Source organism: Scyliorhinus torazame, chromosome 2 (assembly GCF_047496885.1).
Source record: "Scyliorhinus torazame isolate Kashiwa2021f chromosome 2, sScyTor2.1, whole genome shotgun sequence".
NCBI classification, from domain to species: Eukaryota; Metazoa; Chordata; class Chondrichthyes; order Carcharhiniformes; family Scyliorhinidae; genus Scyliorhinus; species Scyliorhinus torazame.
The window spans coordinates 393,879,395-393,900,067 of NC_092708.1; the positions used below are offsets into that span (position 1 = coordinate 393,879,395).

Genomic DNA, 20,673 nt, shown 5'->3' on the forward strand with positions numbered 1-20,673 from the left:
ATTCAATAATTCACTGTTGGTGCTCTCAGTCCTGTATACATTCAATAATTCACCATGGGTGCTCCCAGTAAGGTTTACATTCTATAATTCACTGTGGGTGCTCTCAGCCCTGTGTACATTCGATAATTCACTGTGGGTGCGCTCAGTGCTGTATACATTCTATAATTCACTGTGGGTGCTCTCAGTCCGGTATACATTCGATAATTCACTGTGGGTGCGCTCAGTGCTGTATACATTCTATAATTCACCGTGGGTGCTCTCAGTCCTGTATACATTCTATAATTCACTGTGGGTGCGCTTAGTGCTGAATACATTCTATAATTCACTGTGGGTGCATTCAGTGCTATATACATTCTATAATTCACTGTGGGTGTGCTCAGTCATGTATACATTCTATAATTCACTGTGGGTGCTCTCAGTCCAGTATACATTCTATAATTCACTGTGGGTGCTCTCAGTCCTGTATATATTCTATGATTCACCATGGGTGCTCTTAGTCGGGTATACATTCGATAATTCAGTGTGGGTGCTCTCAGTCCTGTTCATTCTATAATTCACTGTGGGTGCTCTCAGTCCTGTATAGATTCTATAATTCACCGTGGGTGCTCTCAGTCCTGTATACATTCTATAATACACTGTGGGTGCTCTCAGTCCTGTATACATTCTATAATTCACCATGGGTGCTCTCAGTCCTGTATACATTCACTAATTCACTGTGGGTGCTCTCAGTCCTGCATATATTCTATAATGCACTGTGGGTGCTCTCAGTCCTGCATATATTCTATAATTCACCGTGGGTGCTCTCAGTCCTGTGTACATTCGATAATTCACTGTGGGTGCGCTCAGTCCTGTATACATTCTATAATTCACTGTGGGTGCTCTCAGTCCTGGGTATATTCTGTAATTCACCATGGGTGCTCTCAGTCCGGTATACATACGATAATTCACTGTGGGTGCTCTCAGTCCTGCATATATTCTACAATTCACCGTGGGTTCTCTCAGTCCTGTAAATATTCTATAATTCACCATGGGTGCTCTTAGTCCGGTATACATTCGATAATTCACTGTGGGTGCGCTCAGTGCTGTATACATTCTATAATTCACTGTGGGTGCTCTCAGTCCTGTATACATTATATCGTTCACCATGAGTGCTCTCAGTCCTGTACAGATTCTATAATTCACCGTGGGTGCTCTCAGTCCTGTATACCTTCTATATTTCACTGTGGGTGCTCTCAGTCCTGTATACATTCTATAATTCACCATGGGTGCTCTCAGTCCTGTATACATTCAATAATTCACTGTGGGTGCTCTCAGTCCTGTATACATTCTATAATTCACCATTGGTGCTCTAGTAAGGTTTACATTCTATAATTCACTGTGGGTGCTCTCAGCCCTGTGTACATTCGATAATTCACTGTGGGTGCTCTCATTCCTGTATATATTATATAATTCACTGTGGGTGCTCTCAGTACTTTATATATTCTCTAATTCACCACGGGTGCTCTCAGTCCGGTAAACATTCGATAATTCACTGTGGGTGCGCTCAGTCCTGTATACATTCTATAATTCACTGTGGGTGCTCTCAGTCCTGTATATATTCTATAATTCACCATGGGTGCTCTCAGTCCGGTATACTTTCGATAATTCACTGTGGGTGCGCTCAGTGCTGTATACATTCTACAATTCACCGAGGGTGCTCTCAGTCCTGTATACATTCTATAATTCACTGTGGGTGCGCTCAGTGCTGAATACATTCTATAATTCACTGTGGGTGCATTCAGTGCTATATACATTCTATAATTCACTGTGGGTGTGCTCAGTCATGTATACATTCTATGATTCACCATGGGTGCTCTTAGTCCGGTATACATTCGATAATTCACTGTGGGTGCTCTCAGTCCTGTATACATTCTATAATTCACTGTGGGTGCTCTCAGTCCTGTATAGATTCTATAATTCACCGTGGGTGCTCTCAGTCCTGTATACTTTCTATAATTCACTGTGGGTGCTCTCAGTCCTGTATACATTCAATAATTCACTGTGGGTGCTCTCAGTCCTGCATATATTCTACAATTCACCGTGGGTGCTCTCAGTCCGGTTTACATTCTATAATTCACTGTGGGTGCTCTCAGTCCTGTGTACATTCGATAATTCACTGTGGGTGCGCTCAGTCCTGTATACATTCTATAATTCACTCTGGGTGCTCTCAGTCCTGTGTATATTCTATAATTCACCATGGGTGCTCTCAGTCCGGTATACATACGATAATTCACTGTGGGTGCTCTCAGTCCTGCATATATTCTACAATTCACCGTGGGTGCTCTTAGTCCTGTATATATTCTATAATTCACCATGGGTGCTCTTAGTCCGGTATACATTCGATAATTCACTGTGGGTGCTCTCAGTCCTGTATACAGTCTATAATTCACTGTGGGTGCTCTCAGTCCTGTATATATTATATAATTCAATGTGGGTGCTCTCAGTACTTTATATATTCTCTAATTCACCACGGGTGCTCTCAGTCCGGTCAACATTCGATAATTCACTGTGGGTGCGCTCAGTCCTGTATACATTCTATAATTCACTGTGGGTGCTCTCAGTACTTTATATATTCTCTAATTCACCACGGGTGCTCTCAGTCCGGTCAACATTCGATAATTCACTGTGGGTGCGCTCAGTCCTGTGTACATTCTATAATTCACTGAGGGTGCTCTCAGTCCTGTATATATTCTATAATTTACCATGGGTGCTCTTAGTCCGGTATACATTCGATAATTCACTGTGGGTGCTCTCAGTCCTGTATACATTCCATAATTCACTGTGGGCGCGATCAGTCCGGTATACATTCGATAATTCACTGTGGGTGCGCTCAGTGCTGTATACATTCTATAATTCACCGTAGGTGCTCTCAGTCCTGTACACATTCTATAATTCACTGTGGGCGCTATCAGCCCGGTGTACATTCGATAATTCACTGTGGGTGCTCTCAGTCCTGTATATATTATATAATTCACTGTGGGTGCTCTCAGTACTTTATATATTCTCTAATTCACCACGGGTGCTCTCAGTCCGGTCAACATTCGATAATTCACTGTGGGTGCGCTCAGTCCTGTGTACATTCTATAATTCACTGAGGGTGCTCTCAGTCCTGTATATATTCTATAATTTACCATGGGTGCTCTTAGTCCGGTATACATTCGATAATTCACTGTGGGTGCTCTCAGTCCTGTATACATTCTATAATTCACTGTGGGCGCTATCAGTCCGGTATACATTCGATAATTCACTGTGGGTGCGCTCAGTGCTGTATACATTCTATAATTCACCGTAGGTGCTCTCAGTCCTGTGGACATTCTATATTTCACCGTGGGTGCTCACAGTCCTGTATACATTCTATATTTCACTGTTGGTGCTCTCAGTCCTGTATACATTCTATAATTCACCATGGGTGCTCTCAGTCCTGTATACATTCAATAATTCACTGTGGGTGCTCTCAGTCCTGTATACATTCAATAATTCACCATGGGTGCTCCCAGTAAGGTTTACATTCTATAATTCACTGTGGGTGCTCTCAGCCCTGTGTACATTCGATAATTCACTGTGGGTGCTCTCAGTCCTGTATATATTATATAATTCACTGTGGGTGCTCTCAGTACTTTATATATTCTCTAATTCACCACGGGTGCTCTCAGTCCGGTATACTTTCGATAATTCACTGTGGGTGCTCTCAGTCCTGTATAAATTCTATAATTCACTGTGGGTGCACTCAGTCCGGTATACTTTCGATAATTCACTGTGGGCGCGCTCAGTCCTGTATACATTCTATAATTCACTGTGGGTGCTCTCAGTCCTGTATACATTCTATAATTCACCATGGGTGCTCTCAGTCCTGTATACATTCAATAATTCACTGTGGGTGCTCTCAGTCCTGCATATATTCTATAATTCACCGTGGGTGCTCTCAGTCCGGTTTACATTCTATAATTCACTGTGGGTGCTCTCAGTCCTGTGTACATTCGATAATTCACTGTGGGTGCGCTCAGTCCTGTATACATTCTATAATTCACTGTGGGTGCTCTCAGTCCTGGGTATATTCTATAATTCACCATGGGTGCTCTCAGTCCGGTATACATACGATAATTCACTGTGGGTGCTCTCAGTCCTGCATATATTCTACAGTTCACCGTGGGTGCTCTCAGTCCTGTAAATATTCTATAATTCACCATGGGTGCTCTTAGTCCGGTATACATTCGATACTTCACTGTGGGTGCTCTCAGTCCTGTATACATTCTATAATTCACTGTGGGTGCTCTCAGTCCTGTATATATTCTCTAATTCACCATGGGTGCTCTTAGTCCGGTATACATGCGATAATTCACTGTGGGTGTTCTCAGTCCTGTATACAGTCTATAATTCACTTTGTGCACTCTCAGTCCTGTGTACATGCTATAATTTACTGTCGGTGCGCTCAGTCCTGTATACATTCTATAATTCACTGTGGGTGCTCTCAGTCCTGTATACATTCTATAATTCACTGTGGGTGCTCTCAGTCCTGTATACATTCTATAATTCACTGTGGGTGCGCTCAGTCCTGTATACATTCTATAATTCACTGCGGGTGCTCTGTCCTGTATACATTCTATAATTCTCTGTGGGTGTGCTCAGTCCTGTATATATTCTATAATTCACCATTGGTGTTCTCAGTCCTGTCTTCATTCCATAATTCACTGTGGGTGCTCTCAGACCGGTATACATTCTATAATTCACCGTGTGTGCTCTCAGTCCTGTATACATTCTATAATTCACTGTGGGTGCGCTCAGTGCTGTATACATTCTATAATTCACTGTGGGTGCTCCCAGTCCTGTATACATTCTATAATTCACTGTGGGTGCTCTCAGTACTGTATATATTCTATAATTCACTGTGGGTGCACTCCGTACTGTATATATTCTATAATGCACCATGGGTGCTCTCAGTCCTGTATACATTCTATAATTCACCATGGGTGCTCTCAGTCCTGTATACATTCAATAATTCACTGTGGGTGCTCTCAGTCCTGTATACATTCTATAATTCACCATTGGTGCTCTAGTAAGGTTTACATTCTATAATTCACTGTGGGTGCTCTCAGCCCTGTGTACATTCGATAATTCACTGTGGGTGCTCTCATTCCTGTATATATTATATAATTCACTGTGGGTGCTCTCAGTACTTTATATATTCTCTAATTCACCACGGGTGCTCTCAGTCCGGTAAACATTCGATAATTCACTGTGGGTGCGCTCAGTCCTGTATACATTCTATAATTCACTGTGGGTGCTCTCAGTCCTGTATATATTCTATAATTCACCATGGGTGCTCTCAGTCCGGTATACTTTCGATAATTCACTGTGGGTGCGCTCAGTGCTGTATACATTCTACAATTCACCGAGGGTGCTCTCAGTCCTGTATACATTCTATAATTCACTGTGGGTGCGCTCAGTGCTGAATACATTCTATAATGCACTGTGGGTGCATTCAGTGCTATATACATTCTATAATTCACTGTGGGTGTGCTCAGTCATGTATACATTCTATGATTCACCATGGGTGCTCTTAGTCCGGTATACATTCGATAATTCACTGTGGGTGCTCTCAGTCCTGTATACATTCTATAATTCACTGTGGGTGCTCTCAGTCCTGTATAGATTCTATAATTCACCGTGGGTGCTCTCAGTCCTGTATACTTTCTATAATTCACTGTGGGTGCTCTCAGTCCTGTATACATTCAATAATTCACTGTGGGTGCTCTCAGTCCTGCATATATTCTACAATTCACCGTGGGTGCTCTCAGTCCGGTTTACATTCTATAATTCACTGTGGGTGCTCTCAGTCCTGTGTACATTCGATAATTCACTGTGGGTGCGCTCAGTCCTGTATACATTCTATAATTCACTCTGGGTGCTCTCAGTCCTGTGTATATTCTATAATTCACCATGGGTGCTCTCAGTCCGGTATACATACGATAATTCACTGTGGGTGCTCTCAGTCCTGCATATATTCTACAATTCACCGTGGGTGCTCTTAGTCCTGTATATATTCTATAATTCACCATGGGTGCTCTTAGTCCGGTATACATTCGATAATTCACTGTGGGTGCTCTCAGTCCTGTATACAGTCTATAATTCACTGTGGGTGCTCTCAGTCCTGTATATATTATATAATTCAATGTGGGTGCTCTCAGTACTTTATATATTCTCTAATTCACCACGGGTGCTCTCAGTCCGGTCAACATTCGATAATTCACTGTGGGTGCGCTCAGTCCTGTATACATTCTATAATTCACTGTGGGTGCTCTCAGTACTTTATATATTCTCTAATTCACCACGGGTGCTCTCAGTCCGGTCAACATTCGATAATTCACTGTGGGTGCGCTCAGTCCTGTGTACATTCTATAATTCACTGAGGGTGCTCTCAGTCCTGTATATATTCTATAATTTACCATGGGTGCTCTTAGTCCGGTATACATTCGATAATTCACTGTGGGTGCTCTCAGTCCTGTATACATTCTATAATTCACTGTGGGCGCGATCAGTCCGGTATACATTCGATAATTCACTGTGGGTGCGCTCAGTGCTGTATACATTCTATAATTCACCGTAGGTGCTCTCAGTCCTGTACACATTCTATAATTCACTGTGGGCGCTATCAGCCCGGTGTACATTCGATAATTCACTGTGGGTGCTCTCAGTCCTGTATATATTATATAATTCACTGTGGGTGCTCTCAGTACTTTATATATTCTCTAATTCACCACGGGTGCTCTCAGTCCGGTCAACATTCGATAATTCACTGTGGGTGCGCTCAGTCCTGTGTACATTCTATAATTCACTGAGGGTGCTCTCAGTCCTGTATATATTCTATAATTTACCATGGGTGCTCTTAGTCCGGTATACATTCGATAATTCACTGTGGGTGCTCTCAGTCCTGTATACATTCTATAATTCACTGTGGGCGCTATCAGTCCGGTATACATTCGATAATTCACTGTGGGTGCGCTCAGTGCTGTATACATTCTATAATTCACCGTAGGTGCTCTCAGTCCTGTGTACATTCTATATTTCACCGTGGGTGCTCACAGTCCTGTATACATTCTATATTTCACTGTTGGTGCTCTCAGTCCTGTATACATTCTATAATTCACCATGGGTGCTCTCAGTCCTGTATACATTCAATAATTCACTGTGGGTGCTCTCAGTCCTGTATACATTCAATAATTCACCATGGGTGCTCCCAGTAAGGTTTACATTCTATAATTCACTGTGGGTGCTCTCAGCCCTGTGTACATTCGATAATTCACTGTGGGTGCTCTCAGTCCTGTATATATTATATAATTCACTGTGGGTGCTCTCAGTACTTTATATATTCTCTAATTCACCACGGGTGCTCTCAGTCCGGTATACTTTCGATAATTCACTGTGGGTGCTCTCAGTCCTGTATAAATTCTATAATTCACTGTGGGTGCACTCAGTCCGGTATACTTTCGATAATTCACTGTGGGCGCGCTCAGTCCTGTATACATTCTATAATTCACTGTGGGTGCTCTCAGTCCTGTATACATTCTATAATTCACCATGGGTGCTCTCAGTCCTGTATACATTCAATAATTCACTGTGGGTGCTCTCAGTCCTGCATATATTCTATAATTCACCGTGGGTGCTCTCAGTCCGGTTTACATTCTATAATTCACTGTGGGTGCTCTCAGTCCTGTGTACATTCGATAATTCACTGTGGGTGCGCTCAGTCCTGTATACATTCTATAATTCACTGTGGGTGCTCTCAGTCCTGGGTATATTCTATAATTCACCATGGGTGCTCTCAGTCCGGTATACATACGATAATTCACTGTGGGTGCTCTCAGTCCTGCATATATTCTACAGTTCACCGTGGGTGCTCTCAGTCCTGTAAATATTCTATAATTCACCATGGGTGCTCTTAGTCCGGTATACATTCGATACTTCACTGTGGGTGCTCTCAGTCCTGTATACATTCTATAATTCACTGTGGGTGCTCTCAGTCCTGTATATATTCTCTAATTCACCATGGGTGCTCTTAGTCCGGTATACATGCGATAATTCACTGTGGGTGTTCTCAGTCCTGTATACAGTCTATAATTCACTTTGTGCACTCTCAGTCCTGTGTACATGCTATAATTTACTGTCGGTGCGCTCAGTCCTGTATACATTCTATAATTCACTGTGGGTGCTCTCAGTCCTGTATACATTCTATAATTCACTGTGGGTGCTCTCAGTCCTGTATACATTCTATAATTCACTGTGGGTGCGCTCAGTCCTGTATACATTCTATAATTCACTGCGGGTGCTCTGTCCTGTATACATTCTATAATTCTCTGTGGGTGTGCTCAGTCCTGTATATATTCTATAATTCACCATTGGTGTTCTCAGTCCTGTCTTCATTCCATAATTCACTGTGGGTGCTCTCAGACCGGTATACATTCTATAATTCACCGTGTGTGCTCTCAGTCCTGTATACATTCTATAATTCACTGTGGGTGCGCTCAGTGCTGTATACATTCTATAATTCACTGTGGGTGCTCCCAGTCCTGTATACATTCTATAATTCACTGTGGGTGCTCTCAGTACTGTATATATTCTATAATTCACTGTGGGTGCACTCCGTACTGTATATATTCTATAATGCACCATGGGTGCTCTCAGTCCTGTATACATTCTATAATTCACCATGGGTGCTCTCAGTCCTGTATACATTCAATAATTCACTGTGGGTGCTCTCAGTCCTGTATACATTCTATAATTCACCATTGGTGCTCTAGTAAGGTTTACATTCTATAATTCACTGTGGGTGCTCTCAGCCCTGTGTACATTCGATAATTCACTGTGGGTGCTCTCATTCCTGTATATATTATATAATTCACTGTGGGTGCTCTCAGTACTTTATATATTCTCTAATTCACCACGGGTGCTCTCAGTCCGGTAAACATTCGATAATTCACTGTGGGTGCGCTCAGTCCTGTATACATTCTATAATTCACTGTGGGTGCTCTCAGTCCTGTATATATTCTATAATTCACCATGGGTGCTCTCAGTCCGGTATACTTTCGATAATTCACTGTGGGTGCGCTCAGTGCTGTATACATTCTACAATTCACCGAGGGTGCTCTCAGTCCTGTATACATTCTATCATTCACTGTGGGTGCGCTCAGTGCTGAATACATTCTATAATGCACTGTGGGTGCATTCAGTGCTATATACATTCTATAATTCACTGTGGGTGTGCTCAGTCATGTATACATTCTATGATTCACCATGGGTGCTCTTAGTCCGGTATACATTCGATAATTCACTGTGGGTGCTCTCAGTCCTGTATACATTCTATAATTCACTGTGGGTGCTCTCAGTCCTGTATAGATTCTATAATTCACCGTGGGTGCTCTCAGTCCTGTATACTTTCTATAATTCACTGTGGGTGCTCTCAGTCCTGTATACATTCAATAATTCACTGTGGGTGCTCTCAGTCCTGCATATATTCTACAATTCACCGTGGGTGCTCTCAGTCCGGTTTACATTCTATAATTCACTGTGGGTGCTCTCAGTCCTGTGTACATTCGATAATTCACTGTGGGTGCGCTCAGTCCTGTATACATTCTATAATTCACTCTGGGTGCTCTCAGTCCTGTGTATATTCTATAATTCACCATGGGTGCTCTCAGTCCGGTATACATACGATAATTCACTGTGGGTGCTCTCAGTCCTGCATATATTCTACAATTCACCGTGGGTGCTCTTAGTCCTGTATATATTCTATAATTCACCATGGGTGCTCTTAGTCCGGTATACATTCGATAATTCACTGTGGGTGCTCTCAGTCCTGTATACAGTCTATAATTCACTGTGGGTGCTCTCAGTCCTGTATATATTATATAATTCAATGTGGGTGCTCTCAGTACTTTATATATTCTCTAATTCACCACGGGTGCTCTCAGTCCGGTCAACATTCGATAATTCACTGTGGGTGCGCTCAGTCCTGTATACATTCTATAATTCACTGTGGGTGCTCTCAGTACTTTATATATTCTCTAATTCACCACGGGTGCTCTCAGTCCGGTCAACATTCGATAATTCACTGTGGGTGCGCTCAGTCCTGTGTACATTCTATAATTCACTGAGGGTGCTCTCAGTCCTGTATATATTCTATAATTTACCATGGGTGCTCTTAGTCCGGTATACATTCGATAATTCACTGTGGGTGCTCTCAGTCCTGTATACATTCTATAATTCACTGTGGGCGCGATCAGTCCGGTATACATTCGATAATTCACTGTGGGTGCGCTCAGTGCTGTATACATTCTATAATTCACCGTCGGTGCTCTCAGTCCTGTACACATTCTATAATTCACTGTGGGCGCTATCAGCCCGGTGTACATTCGATAATTCACTGTGGGTGCTCTCAGTCCTGTATATATTATATAATTCACTGTGGGTGCTCTCAGTACTTTATATATTCTCTAATTCACCACGGGTGCTCTCAGTCCGGTCAACATTCGATAATTCACTGTGGGTGCGCTCAGTCCTGTGTACATTCTATAATTCACTGAGGGTGCTCTCAGTCCTGTATATATTCTATAATTTACCATGGGTGCTCTTAGTCCGGTATACATTCGATAATTCACTGTGGGTGCTCTCAGTCCTGTATACATTCTATAATTCACTGTGGGCGCTATCAGTCCGGTATACATTCGATAATTCACTGTGGGTGCGCTCAGTGCTGTATACATTCTATAATTCACCGTAGGTGCTCTCAGTCCTGTGGACATTCTATATTTCACCGTGGGTGCTCACAGTCCTGTATACATTCTATATTTCACTGTTGGTGCTCTCAGTCCTGTATACATTCTATAATTCACCATGGGTGCTCTCAGTCCTGTATACATTCAATAATTCACTGTGGGTGCTCTCAGTCCTGTATACATTCAATAATTCACCATGGGTGCTCCCAGTAAGGTTTACATTCTATAATTCACTGTGGGTGCTCTCAGCCCTGTGTACATTCGATAATTCACTGTGGGTGCTCTCAGTCCTGTATATATTATATAATTCACTGTGGGTGCTCTCAGTACTTTATATATTCTCTAATTCACCACGGGTGCTCTCAGTCCGGTATACTTTCGATAATTCACTGTGGGTGCTCTCAGTCCTGTATAAATTCTATAATTCACTGTGGGTGCACTCAGTCCGGTATACTTTCGATAATTCACTGTGGGCGCGCTCAGTCCTGTATACATTCTATAATTCACTGTGGGTGCTCTCAGTCCTGTATACATTCTATAATTCACCATGGGTGCTCTCAGTCCTGTATACATTCAATAATTCACTGTGGGTGCTCTCAGTCCTGCATATATTCTATAATTCACCGTGGGTGCTCTCAGTCCGGTTTACATTCTATAATTCACTGTGGGTGCTCTCAGTCCTGTGTACATTCGATAATTCACTGTGGGTGCGCTCAGTCCTGTATACATTCTATAATTCACTGTGGGTGCTCTCAGTCCTGGGTATATTCTATAATTCACCATGGGTGCTCTCAGTCCGGTATACATACGATAATTCACTGTGGGTGCTCTCAGTCCTGCATATATTCTACAGTTCACCGTGGGTGCTCTCAGTCCTGTAAATATTCTATAATTCACCATGGGTGCTCTTAGTCCGGTATACATTCGATACTTCACTGTGGGTGCTCTCAGTCCTGTATACATTCTATTATTCACTGTGGGTGCTCTCAGTCCTGTATATATTCTCTAATTCACCATGGGTGCTCTTAGTCCGGTATACATGCGATAATTCACTGTGGGTGTTCTCAGTCCTGTATACAGTCTATAATTCACTTTGTGCACTCTCAGTCCTGTGTACATGCTATAATTTACTGTCGGTGCGCTCAGTCCTGTATACATTCTATAATTCACTGTGGGTGCTCTCAGTCCTGTATACATTCTATAATTCACTGTGGGTGCTCTCAGTCCTGTATACATTCTATAATTCACTGTGGGTGCGCTCAGTCCTGTATACATTCTATAATTCACTGCGGGTGCTCTGTCCTGTATACATTCTATAATTCTCTGTGGGTGTGCTCAGTCCTGTATATATTCTATAATTCACCATTGGTGTTCTCAGTCCTGTCTTCATTCCATAATTCACTGTGGGTGCTCTCAGACCGGTATACATTCTATAATTCACCGTGTGTGCTCTCAGTCCTGTATACATTCTATAATTCACTGTGGGTGCGCTCAGTGCTGTATACATTCTATAATTCACTGTGGGTGCTCCCAGTCCTGTATACATTCTATAATTCACTGTGGGTGCTCTCAGTACTGTATATATTCTATAATTCACTGTGGGTGCACTCCGTACTGTATATATTCTATAATTCACCATGGGTGCTCTCAGTCCGGTATACATTCGATAATTCACTCTGGGTGCTCTCAGTCCGGTATACATTCGATAATTCACTGTGGGTGCGCTCAGTCCTGTATACATTCTATAATTCACTGTGGGTGCTCTCAGTCCTGTATATATTCTATAATTCACCATGGGTGCTCTCAGTCCGGCATACATACAAAAATTCACTGTGGGTGCGCTCGGTGCTGGATACATTCAATAATTCACCGTGGGTGCTCTCAGTCCTGTATACATTCTATAATTCACTGTGGGTGCGCTCAGTGCTGAATACATTCTATAATTCACTGTGGGTGCTCTCAGTCCAGTATACATTCTATAATTCACTGTGGGTGATCTCAGTCCTGTATATATTCTATAATTAACTGTGGGTGTGCTCAGTCCTGTATACATTCTATAATTCACTGTGGGCGCTCTCAGTCCAGTATACATTCTATAATTCACTGTGGGTGCTCTCAGTCCTGTATATATTCTATAATTCACTGTGGGTGCTCTCAGTACTGTATACATTCTATAATTCACTGTGGGTGCCCTCAGTCCTGTTTTCATTCTATAATTCACCATGGGTGCTCTCAGTCCTGTTTACTTTCTACAATTCACTGTGGGTGCTCTCAGTCCGGTATACATTCGATAATTCACTGTGGGTGTGTTCAGTCCTCTATACATTCCATTATTCACTGTGGGTGCTCTCAGTCCTGTATACATTCTATAATTCACTGTGGGTGCTCTCAGTACTGTATATATATTCTATAATTCACAATGGGTGCTCTCAGTCCGGTATACATTCGATAATTCACTGTGGGTGCGCTCAGTCCTGTATACATTCTATAATTCACTGTGGGTGCTCTCAGTCCTGTATATATTCAAGAATTCACCATGGGTGCTCTCAGTCCTGTATACATTCTATAATTCATTGTGGGTGCTCTCAGTCCTGTATACATTCTATAATTCACCATGGGTGCTCTCAGTCCTGTATACATTCAATAATTCACTGTGGGTGCTCTCAGTCCTGCATATATTCTATAATTCACCGTGGGTGCTCTCAGTCCGGTTTACATTCTTTCATTCACTGTGGGTGCTCTCAGTCCTGTGTACATTCGATAATTCACTGTGGGTGCGCTCAGTCCTGTATACATTCTGTAATTCACTGTGGGTGCTCTCAGTCCTGGGTATATTCTATAATTCACCATGGGTGCTCTCAGTCCGGTATACATACGATAATTCACTGTGGGTGCTCTCAGTCCTGCATATATTCTACAGTTCACCGTGGGTGCTCTCAGTCCTGTAAATATTCTATAATTCACCATGGCTGCTCTTAGTCCGGTATACATTCAATACTTCACTGTGGGTGCTCTCAGTCCTGTATACATTCTATAATTCACTGTGGGTGCTCTCAGTCCTGTATATATTCTCTAATTCACCATGGGTGCTCTTAGTCCGGTATACATGCGATAATTCACTGTGGGTGCTCTCAGTCCTGTGTACATGCTATAATTTACTGTCGGTGCGCTCAGTCCTGTATACATTCTATAATTCACTGTGGGTGCTCTCAGTCCTGTATACATTCTATAATTCACTGTGGGTGCTCTCAGTCCTGTATACATTCTATAATTCACTGTGGGTGCTCTCAGTCCTGTATACATTCTATAATTCACTGTGGGTGCGCTCAGTCCTGTATACATTCTATAATTCACTGCGGGTGCTCTGTCCTGTATACATTCTATAATTCTCTGTGGGTGTGCTCAGTCCTGTATATATTCTATAATTCACCATTGGTGTTCTCAGTCCTGTCTTCATTCCATAATTCACTGTGGGTGCTCTCAGACCGGTATACATTCTATAATTCACCGTGGGTGCTCTCAGTCCTGTATACATTCTATAATTCACTGTGGGTGCGCTCAGTGCTGTATACATTCTATAATTCACTGTGGGTGCTCCCAGTCCTGTATACATTCTATAATTCACTGTGGTTGCTCTCAGTACTGTATATATTCTATAATTCACTGTGGGTGCACTCCGTACTGTATATATTCTATAATTCACCATGGGTGCTCTCAGTCCGGTATACATTCGATAATTCACTCTGGGTGCTCTCAGTCCGGTATACATTCGATAATTCACTGTGGGTGCGCTCAGTCCTGTATACATTCTATAATTCACTGTGGGTGCTCTCAGTCCTGTATATATTCTATAATTCACCATGGGTGCTCTCAGTCCGGCATACATACAAAAATTCACTGTGGGTGCGCTCGGTGCTGGATACATTCAATAATTCACCGTGGGTGCTCTCAGTCCTGTATACATTCTATAATTCACTGTGGGTGCGCTCAGTGCTGAATACATTCTATAATTCACTGTGGGTGCTCTCAGTCCAGTATACATTCTATAATTCACTGTGGGTGATCTCAGTCCTGTATATATTCTATAATTAACTGTGGGTGTGCTCAGTCCTGTATACATTCTATAATTCACTGTGGGCGCTCTCAGTCCAGTATACATTCTATAATTCACTGTGGGTGCTCTCAGTCCTGTATATATTCTATAATTCACTGTGGGTGCTCTCAGTACTGTATACATTCTATAATTCACTGTGGGTGCCCTCAGTCCTGTTTTCATTCTATAATTCACTGTGGGTGTGCTCAGTCCTGTATATATTCTAGAATTCACCATGGGTGCTCTCAGTCCTGTTTACTTTCTACAATTCACTGTGGGTGCTCTCAGTCCGGTATACATTCGATAATTCACTGTGGGTGTGTTCAGTCCTCTATACATTCCATTATTCACTGTGGGTGCTCTCAGTCCTGTATACATTCTATAATTCACTGTGGGTGCTCTCAGTACTGTATATATATTCTATAATTCACAATGGGCGCTCTCAGTCCGGTATACATTCGATAATTCACTGTGGGTGCGCTCAGTCCTGTATACATTCTATAATTCACTGTGGGTGCTCTCAGTCCTGTATATATTCAAGAATTCACCATGGGTGCTCTCAGTCCTGTATACATTCTATAAATCACTGTGGGTGCTCTCAGTCCTGTATACATTCTATAATTCACCATGGGTGCTCTCAGTCCTGTATACATTCTATAATTCACTGTGGCTGCTCTCAGTCCTGCATATATTCTATCCTTCACCGTGGGTGCTCTCAGTCCGGTTTACATTGTATAATTCACTATGGGTGCTCTCAGTCCTGTGTACATTCGATAATTCACTGTGGGTGCGCTCAGTCCAGTATACATTCTATAATTCACTGTGGGTGCTCTCAGTCTTGTGTACATTCTATAATTCACCATGGGTGCTCTCAGTTCGGTATACATACGATAATTCACTGTGGGTGCTCTCAGTCCTGTATACATTCTATAATTCACTGTGGGTGCTCTCAGTCCGGTATACATTCGATAATTCACTGTGGGTGCGCTCAGTGCTGTATACATTCTATAATTCACCGTGGGTGCTCTCAGTCCTGTATACATTCTACAATTCACAGTGGGTGCGCTCAGTGCTGAATACATTCTATAATTCACTGTGGGTGCATTCAGTGCTATATACATTCTATAATTCACTGTGGGTGTGCTCAGTCCTGTATACATTCTATAATTCGCTGTGGGTGCATTCACTCCTGTATACATTCTATAATTCACTGTGCGTGCTCTCACTCCTGTATACATTCTATAATTCACTGTGGGTGCTCTCAGTCCTGTATACATTATATAATTCACCATGAGTGCTCTCAGTCCTGTACAGATTCTATAATTCACCGTGGGTGCTCTCAGTCCTGTATACATTCTATAATTCACTGTGGATGCTCTCAGTCCTGTATACATTCTATAATTCACCATGGGTGCTCTCAGTCCAGTAAACATTCGATAATTCTCTGTGGGTGCGCTCAGTCCTGTATACATTCTATAATTCACTGTGGGTGCTCTCAGTCCTGTATATATTCTATAATTCACCATGGGTGCTCTCAGTCCGGTATACATTCGATAATTCACTGTGGGTGCTCTCAGTCCTGGATACATTCTATAATTCACTGTGGGTGCTCTCAGTCCGGTATACATTCGATAATTCACTGTGGGCGCGCTCAGTGCTGTATACATTCTATAATACACTGTGGGTGCTCTCAGTCCGGTATACATTCGATAATTCACTGTGGGTGCGCTCAGTGCTATATACATTCTATAATTCACCGTGTGTGCTCTCAGTCCTGTATACATTCTATAATTCACCGTGGATGCACTCAGTGCTGTATATATTCTATAATTCACTGTGGGTGCCCTCAGTCCAGTATACATTCTATAATTCACTGTGGGTGCTCTCAGTCCTGTATACATTCTATAATTCACTGTGGGTGCGCTCAGTGCTGTATACATTCTATAATTCACTGTAGGTGCTCACAGTCCTGTGTATATTCTATAATTCACTGTGGGTGCGCTCAGTCCTGTATACATTCTACAATTCACCGCGAGTCATTCACCTTAGCAGAATACATTGTATAATACGCTGTACTGGTAAAGGAAAGAGATCCCATCAATTTACTGCGAGCAAGGCCACGAGTGCTCGCTACCAGATTTTGCGTTTTGTGCAGTAAAACTGGACACGAGCACCACAAGCAGCAGAAAGATCAGGTCATCTGCTGCGATCAACCCCGCCATGAAAACATCAACTCCTTCGCACTTTCCCTGAGCAAATTAATAATTTCAATGTGAACCATTTTAGAGTTTATCTTTAATGCCTACAAAGTGTATCCAACAATCTTTTTCGGAGTAATGCAACCACGAATCATCCAAATTAACAAATAGCAATAATTAATTAAAAGATGGTTTTCAGCAACCGTTACACCAGAGTGGCGCTCACTCACGTGCATTCTCCGGAGACTTTACACATTCCATGGATCGAATGGCAACCCTGCTTACAAATAGCTGCAAAAAAGAAAAGGAAAAATTCTGAAGTTGTCATTTCTTTCAAATGTCAAACTAATTTTGTCACATTCCCTCATATCCCAGAAACCAATCTCTATTTCCATAGGATACACACCGCCCAACCCAAGTGATCATTCTGTCCACAAGCTCATGACCTAACTGACAGCAACAGAGCGTCGCTCTGCCCTCATGTGTCCGCCCCTCAATGATGGATGGAGCATGAATAATTTGATACATGATCTGTGGTTAGCGTATCCTGTTTTGGCGGACTAGGTGACTTGGTCCTCATGCCTGGGTGTGTTTTCAGGTCACAGAATGATTTCTCAGATTAGTGAACAACAATTAGAGCCAGAATGATAATGGCACAAAAAGGGAGACCATTTGGCCCATCAAATCCATTCTAGCTCTCTGTAGAGCAGTCCAGTCCGGACCATTCCCACACACTATCCCTGTAGCCTGGCAAAAAAATATTTCCCTGGTCTATCCAATGAATTTCCTTTTGAAATCAGTGATTATTTGTTTCCATTACCTTGGCAGGCAGCCAGTTTCAGATCATTACCACTTCCTGTGTAAAAATTTAATCACATCCCCTGTCTCTCTTGTCCAAAATGTCCCCATGTCTTGTACATCAACTAATGTGAGTAGCTATTCTGTGTCTACTTAATTAAGCCCGTCATAATCTTGTACACCTCTTATGAAATCTTCCTTCGATCGCCTTGGCTCCAAGGGGAAGAACTACAGCTTCAACACCCTAACATTGGAGCCAAATCCCTCCCACCCCTGGAATCATTCTGGTAAATCTCCTCTGCACCCGCTCAATGGCCCTCACACCCTTCCTAAAGCGTGGTGACCTAAGCTGGATGCAATACTCTGGTGGTCTGGCCAGAGCTTCATAAAGGTTCAGCAAAACCTCTCTGCTTTTATTCTCAACCCTTCTATTTGAAGTCCACGAGCCTTTGCTACTCTCTTGATGTGTCCCATCACCTTCAAAGATTTGTAGACATGAATAGCTGAGTTCCTCTGTCCCAGCGCTCTTTAGAACCGTCACTTAGTCCACTGTGTCTCGCCCTACCCCTTCTGCCAAAATGCATCACCTCACGGCTCGCTGCATCGCTTCCACTGCCACACGTCTGCGCATCCTGTTAGCCTATTGCAGTGGACTGGTGTCATCCTCACTGTCTGCCACGCTGCAAAGTTTGGAATTACAGAAGCATTTTGAAAGTTTACTCTGTATTCCAATATGAAAGTCATTCACATATGTGTGAGAAGAGAATTCTGATTGGTTCGCAAGTGGGCTTTGATTGGTAGAGGCGTCACTTACAGGGTGCTGCCGTCAAGCCAAAAATACCTTCCGCTGGTTACAAATGTGGGATATGAATTTTGGTGCCAGTGCGATGCTGAGTATGGCGGTTGTACGTCCGAGGTCTGGCAGATTGTATCAAACAGCATATCCCTTCTGCTGTTCGCAACGGCAATGTACAGACCGTACCAAACCAGCTCGTGCTTAGACAACATCTGCTAAACAATCCTCAGTATACTAAAAATTACACTGATAATTAATTTAAGATTGTCAGCCAGGCTCACAGTGTGGCGCATGTCTGTGTGTGTAGGGGAAACTACATATATTAATACACCGGGCCCTGTTCTTTGCAGAAAGAAAAAACATGGACATTCATTGTGCCTGTTTCAGCTGAACAACAGAAGTGACAGCCATTTGCTGGTTCATTCCTCAAGGCGATGCCACAACCTATCAGGGTCAGGCTGCCTGGTTTAAATTTTAAAATAATGCTCCATCCTTAAACCAAATTTTTATCCAAGCTGACACTGACCTACCTATTTCTGGAGTCTCAACTTTGTTAACCTATTTTTTGTGATAATTCGTCAAAGAACATGAGGCTACCAGGTAGATACATGAACTAGAGGTAGCATGATGCTGGTTCGTCCAGCATCCTTCGCTTCACAACAAAAAAAACAGTTCGAGTCACAACCAAAGACTACCTCCTTAGCAGCAGACACAGACTGCAACCCTCACATTCACAGTGATTAGCGAATGCAACACTGATCAGAGATCAGGTTTGGTTTTGTTCTGCCCCACATCGGTGGTGGTTTTGTTGGTGTTGTCTCCAGTACAAAGCTGAAATAATGCAACATTCTGTCTTACTAGTGTATAATCCTCAATCCATCACAAGCAAGTTATAAAAGTCACAGCACAGAAGCAGGCCATTCGGCCCATCATGCCTGTAACAGCTTTTTGAAAGAGCTATCAAATTAGTCTCACCTCCTCATCTTTTTATCTTTATGTATTTACCCCTTCTAAAAGTAACTATAATAATAATCTTTACTATTGTCACAAGTAGGCTTACATTAACACTGCAATGAAGTAATGAAGTTACTGTGAAAAGCCCCTAGTCGCCACATTTCGGCGCCTGTTCGGGTACACGGAGGGAGAATTCAGAGTGCCCAACTCATCTCAGAAGCATGTCTTTCGGGACTTGTGGGAGGAAACCGGAGCACCCGGAGGAAACCCACGCAGACACGGGGAGAATGTGCAGACTCCACACAGACAGTGACCCAAGCCGGGAATCAAACCTGGGATCCTGGCGCTGTGAAGCAACAGTGTTAACCACTGTGGTACCGTGCAGCCCTTATGGAATCTGCTTCCACCAATCCTCCAGGCAGCGCTTTCCAGATCACACAGGAATGCCTCAAGCCCTACCACCCTCAGGATATATACCTTCTTCCAATTCTGGCCTTTTGCACATCCACTAATTGCTCTATCACTGGTCTTCACCTTGGGCCTGAACTCGGGAATTCTCTCCCTGAATCTCCCACTTTCTCTTGCCTCCATGACTATGTTCCTGAAAATGTCATAGAATGTACATTGCTGAAGGAGGGCATTCGGCCCATCGAGTCTGCAGCGGCCCTTGGAAAGGAGCACCCTACCGAAGCCCACTCCTCCACCTTCCCCGTAACCCAGTAACCCCACCCAACCGTTTTGGACACTAACGGACAATTTAGCATGGCCAATCCACCTAACCTGCACATCTTTGGACTGTGGGAGGAAACCGGAGCAAACCCACTCAGACACAGGTAGAACGTGCAGACTCCGCACAGACAGTGACCCAAGCCGGGAATCGAACCTGGGACTCTGGAGCTGTGAAGCAACAGTGCTAACCACTGTGCTACCGTGCTGCCCCTACCTCTTGGCCCAAGTTTGGTGACCTGCCCCAATAGTCCCTTGTGACTGTTAAATTTTATTTGATAACCCTCCTGTGAAGCACTG

General features: G+C 43.0%; 1 protein-coding gene across 2 annotated transcripts in view; it reads right to left on the reverse strand.

Annotated features, from left to right (window-relative positions):
* Positions 1 to 20,673, reverse strand: part of jag2b (jagged canonical Notch ligand 2b) — a 290,190-nt gene that overhangs the window by 154,681 nt on the left and 114,836 nt on the right. For both annotated transcript variants that reach the window (XM_072494245.1, XM_072494244.1), the window contains exon 5: positions 17,330 to 17,390. In XM_072494245.1, coding sequence (XP_072350346.1) covers positions 17,330 to 17,390 — 61 coding nt within the window. The remainder of the gene's footprint in view (positions 1 to 17,329; positions 17,391 to 20,673) is intronic.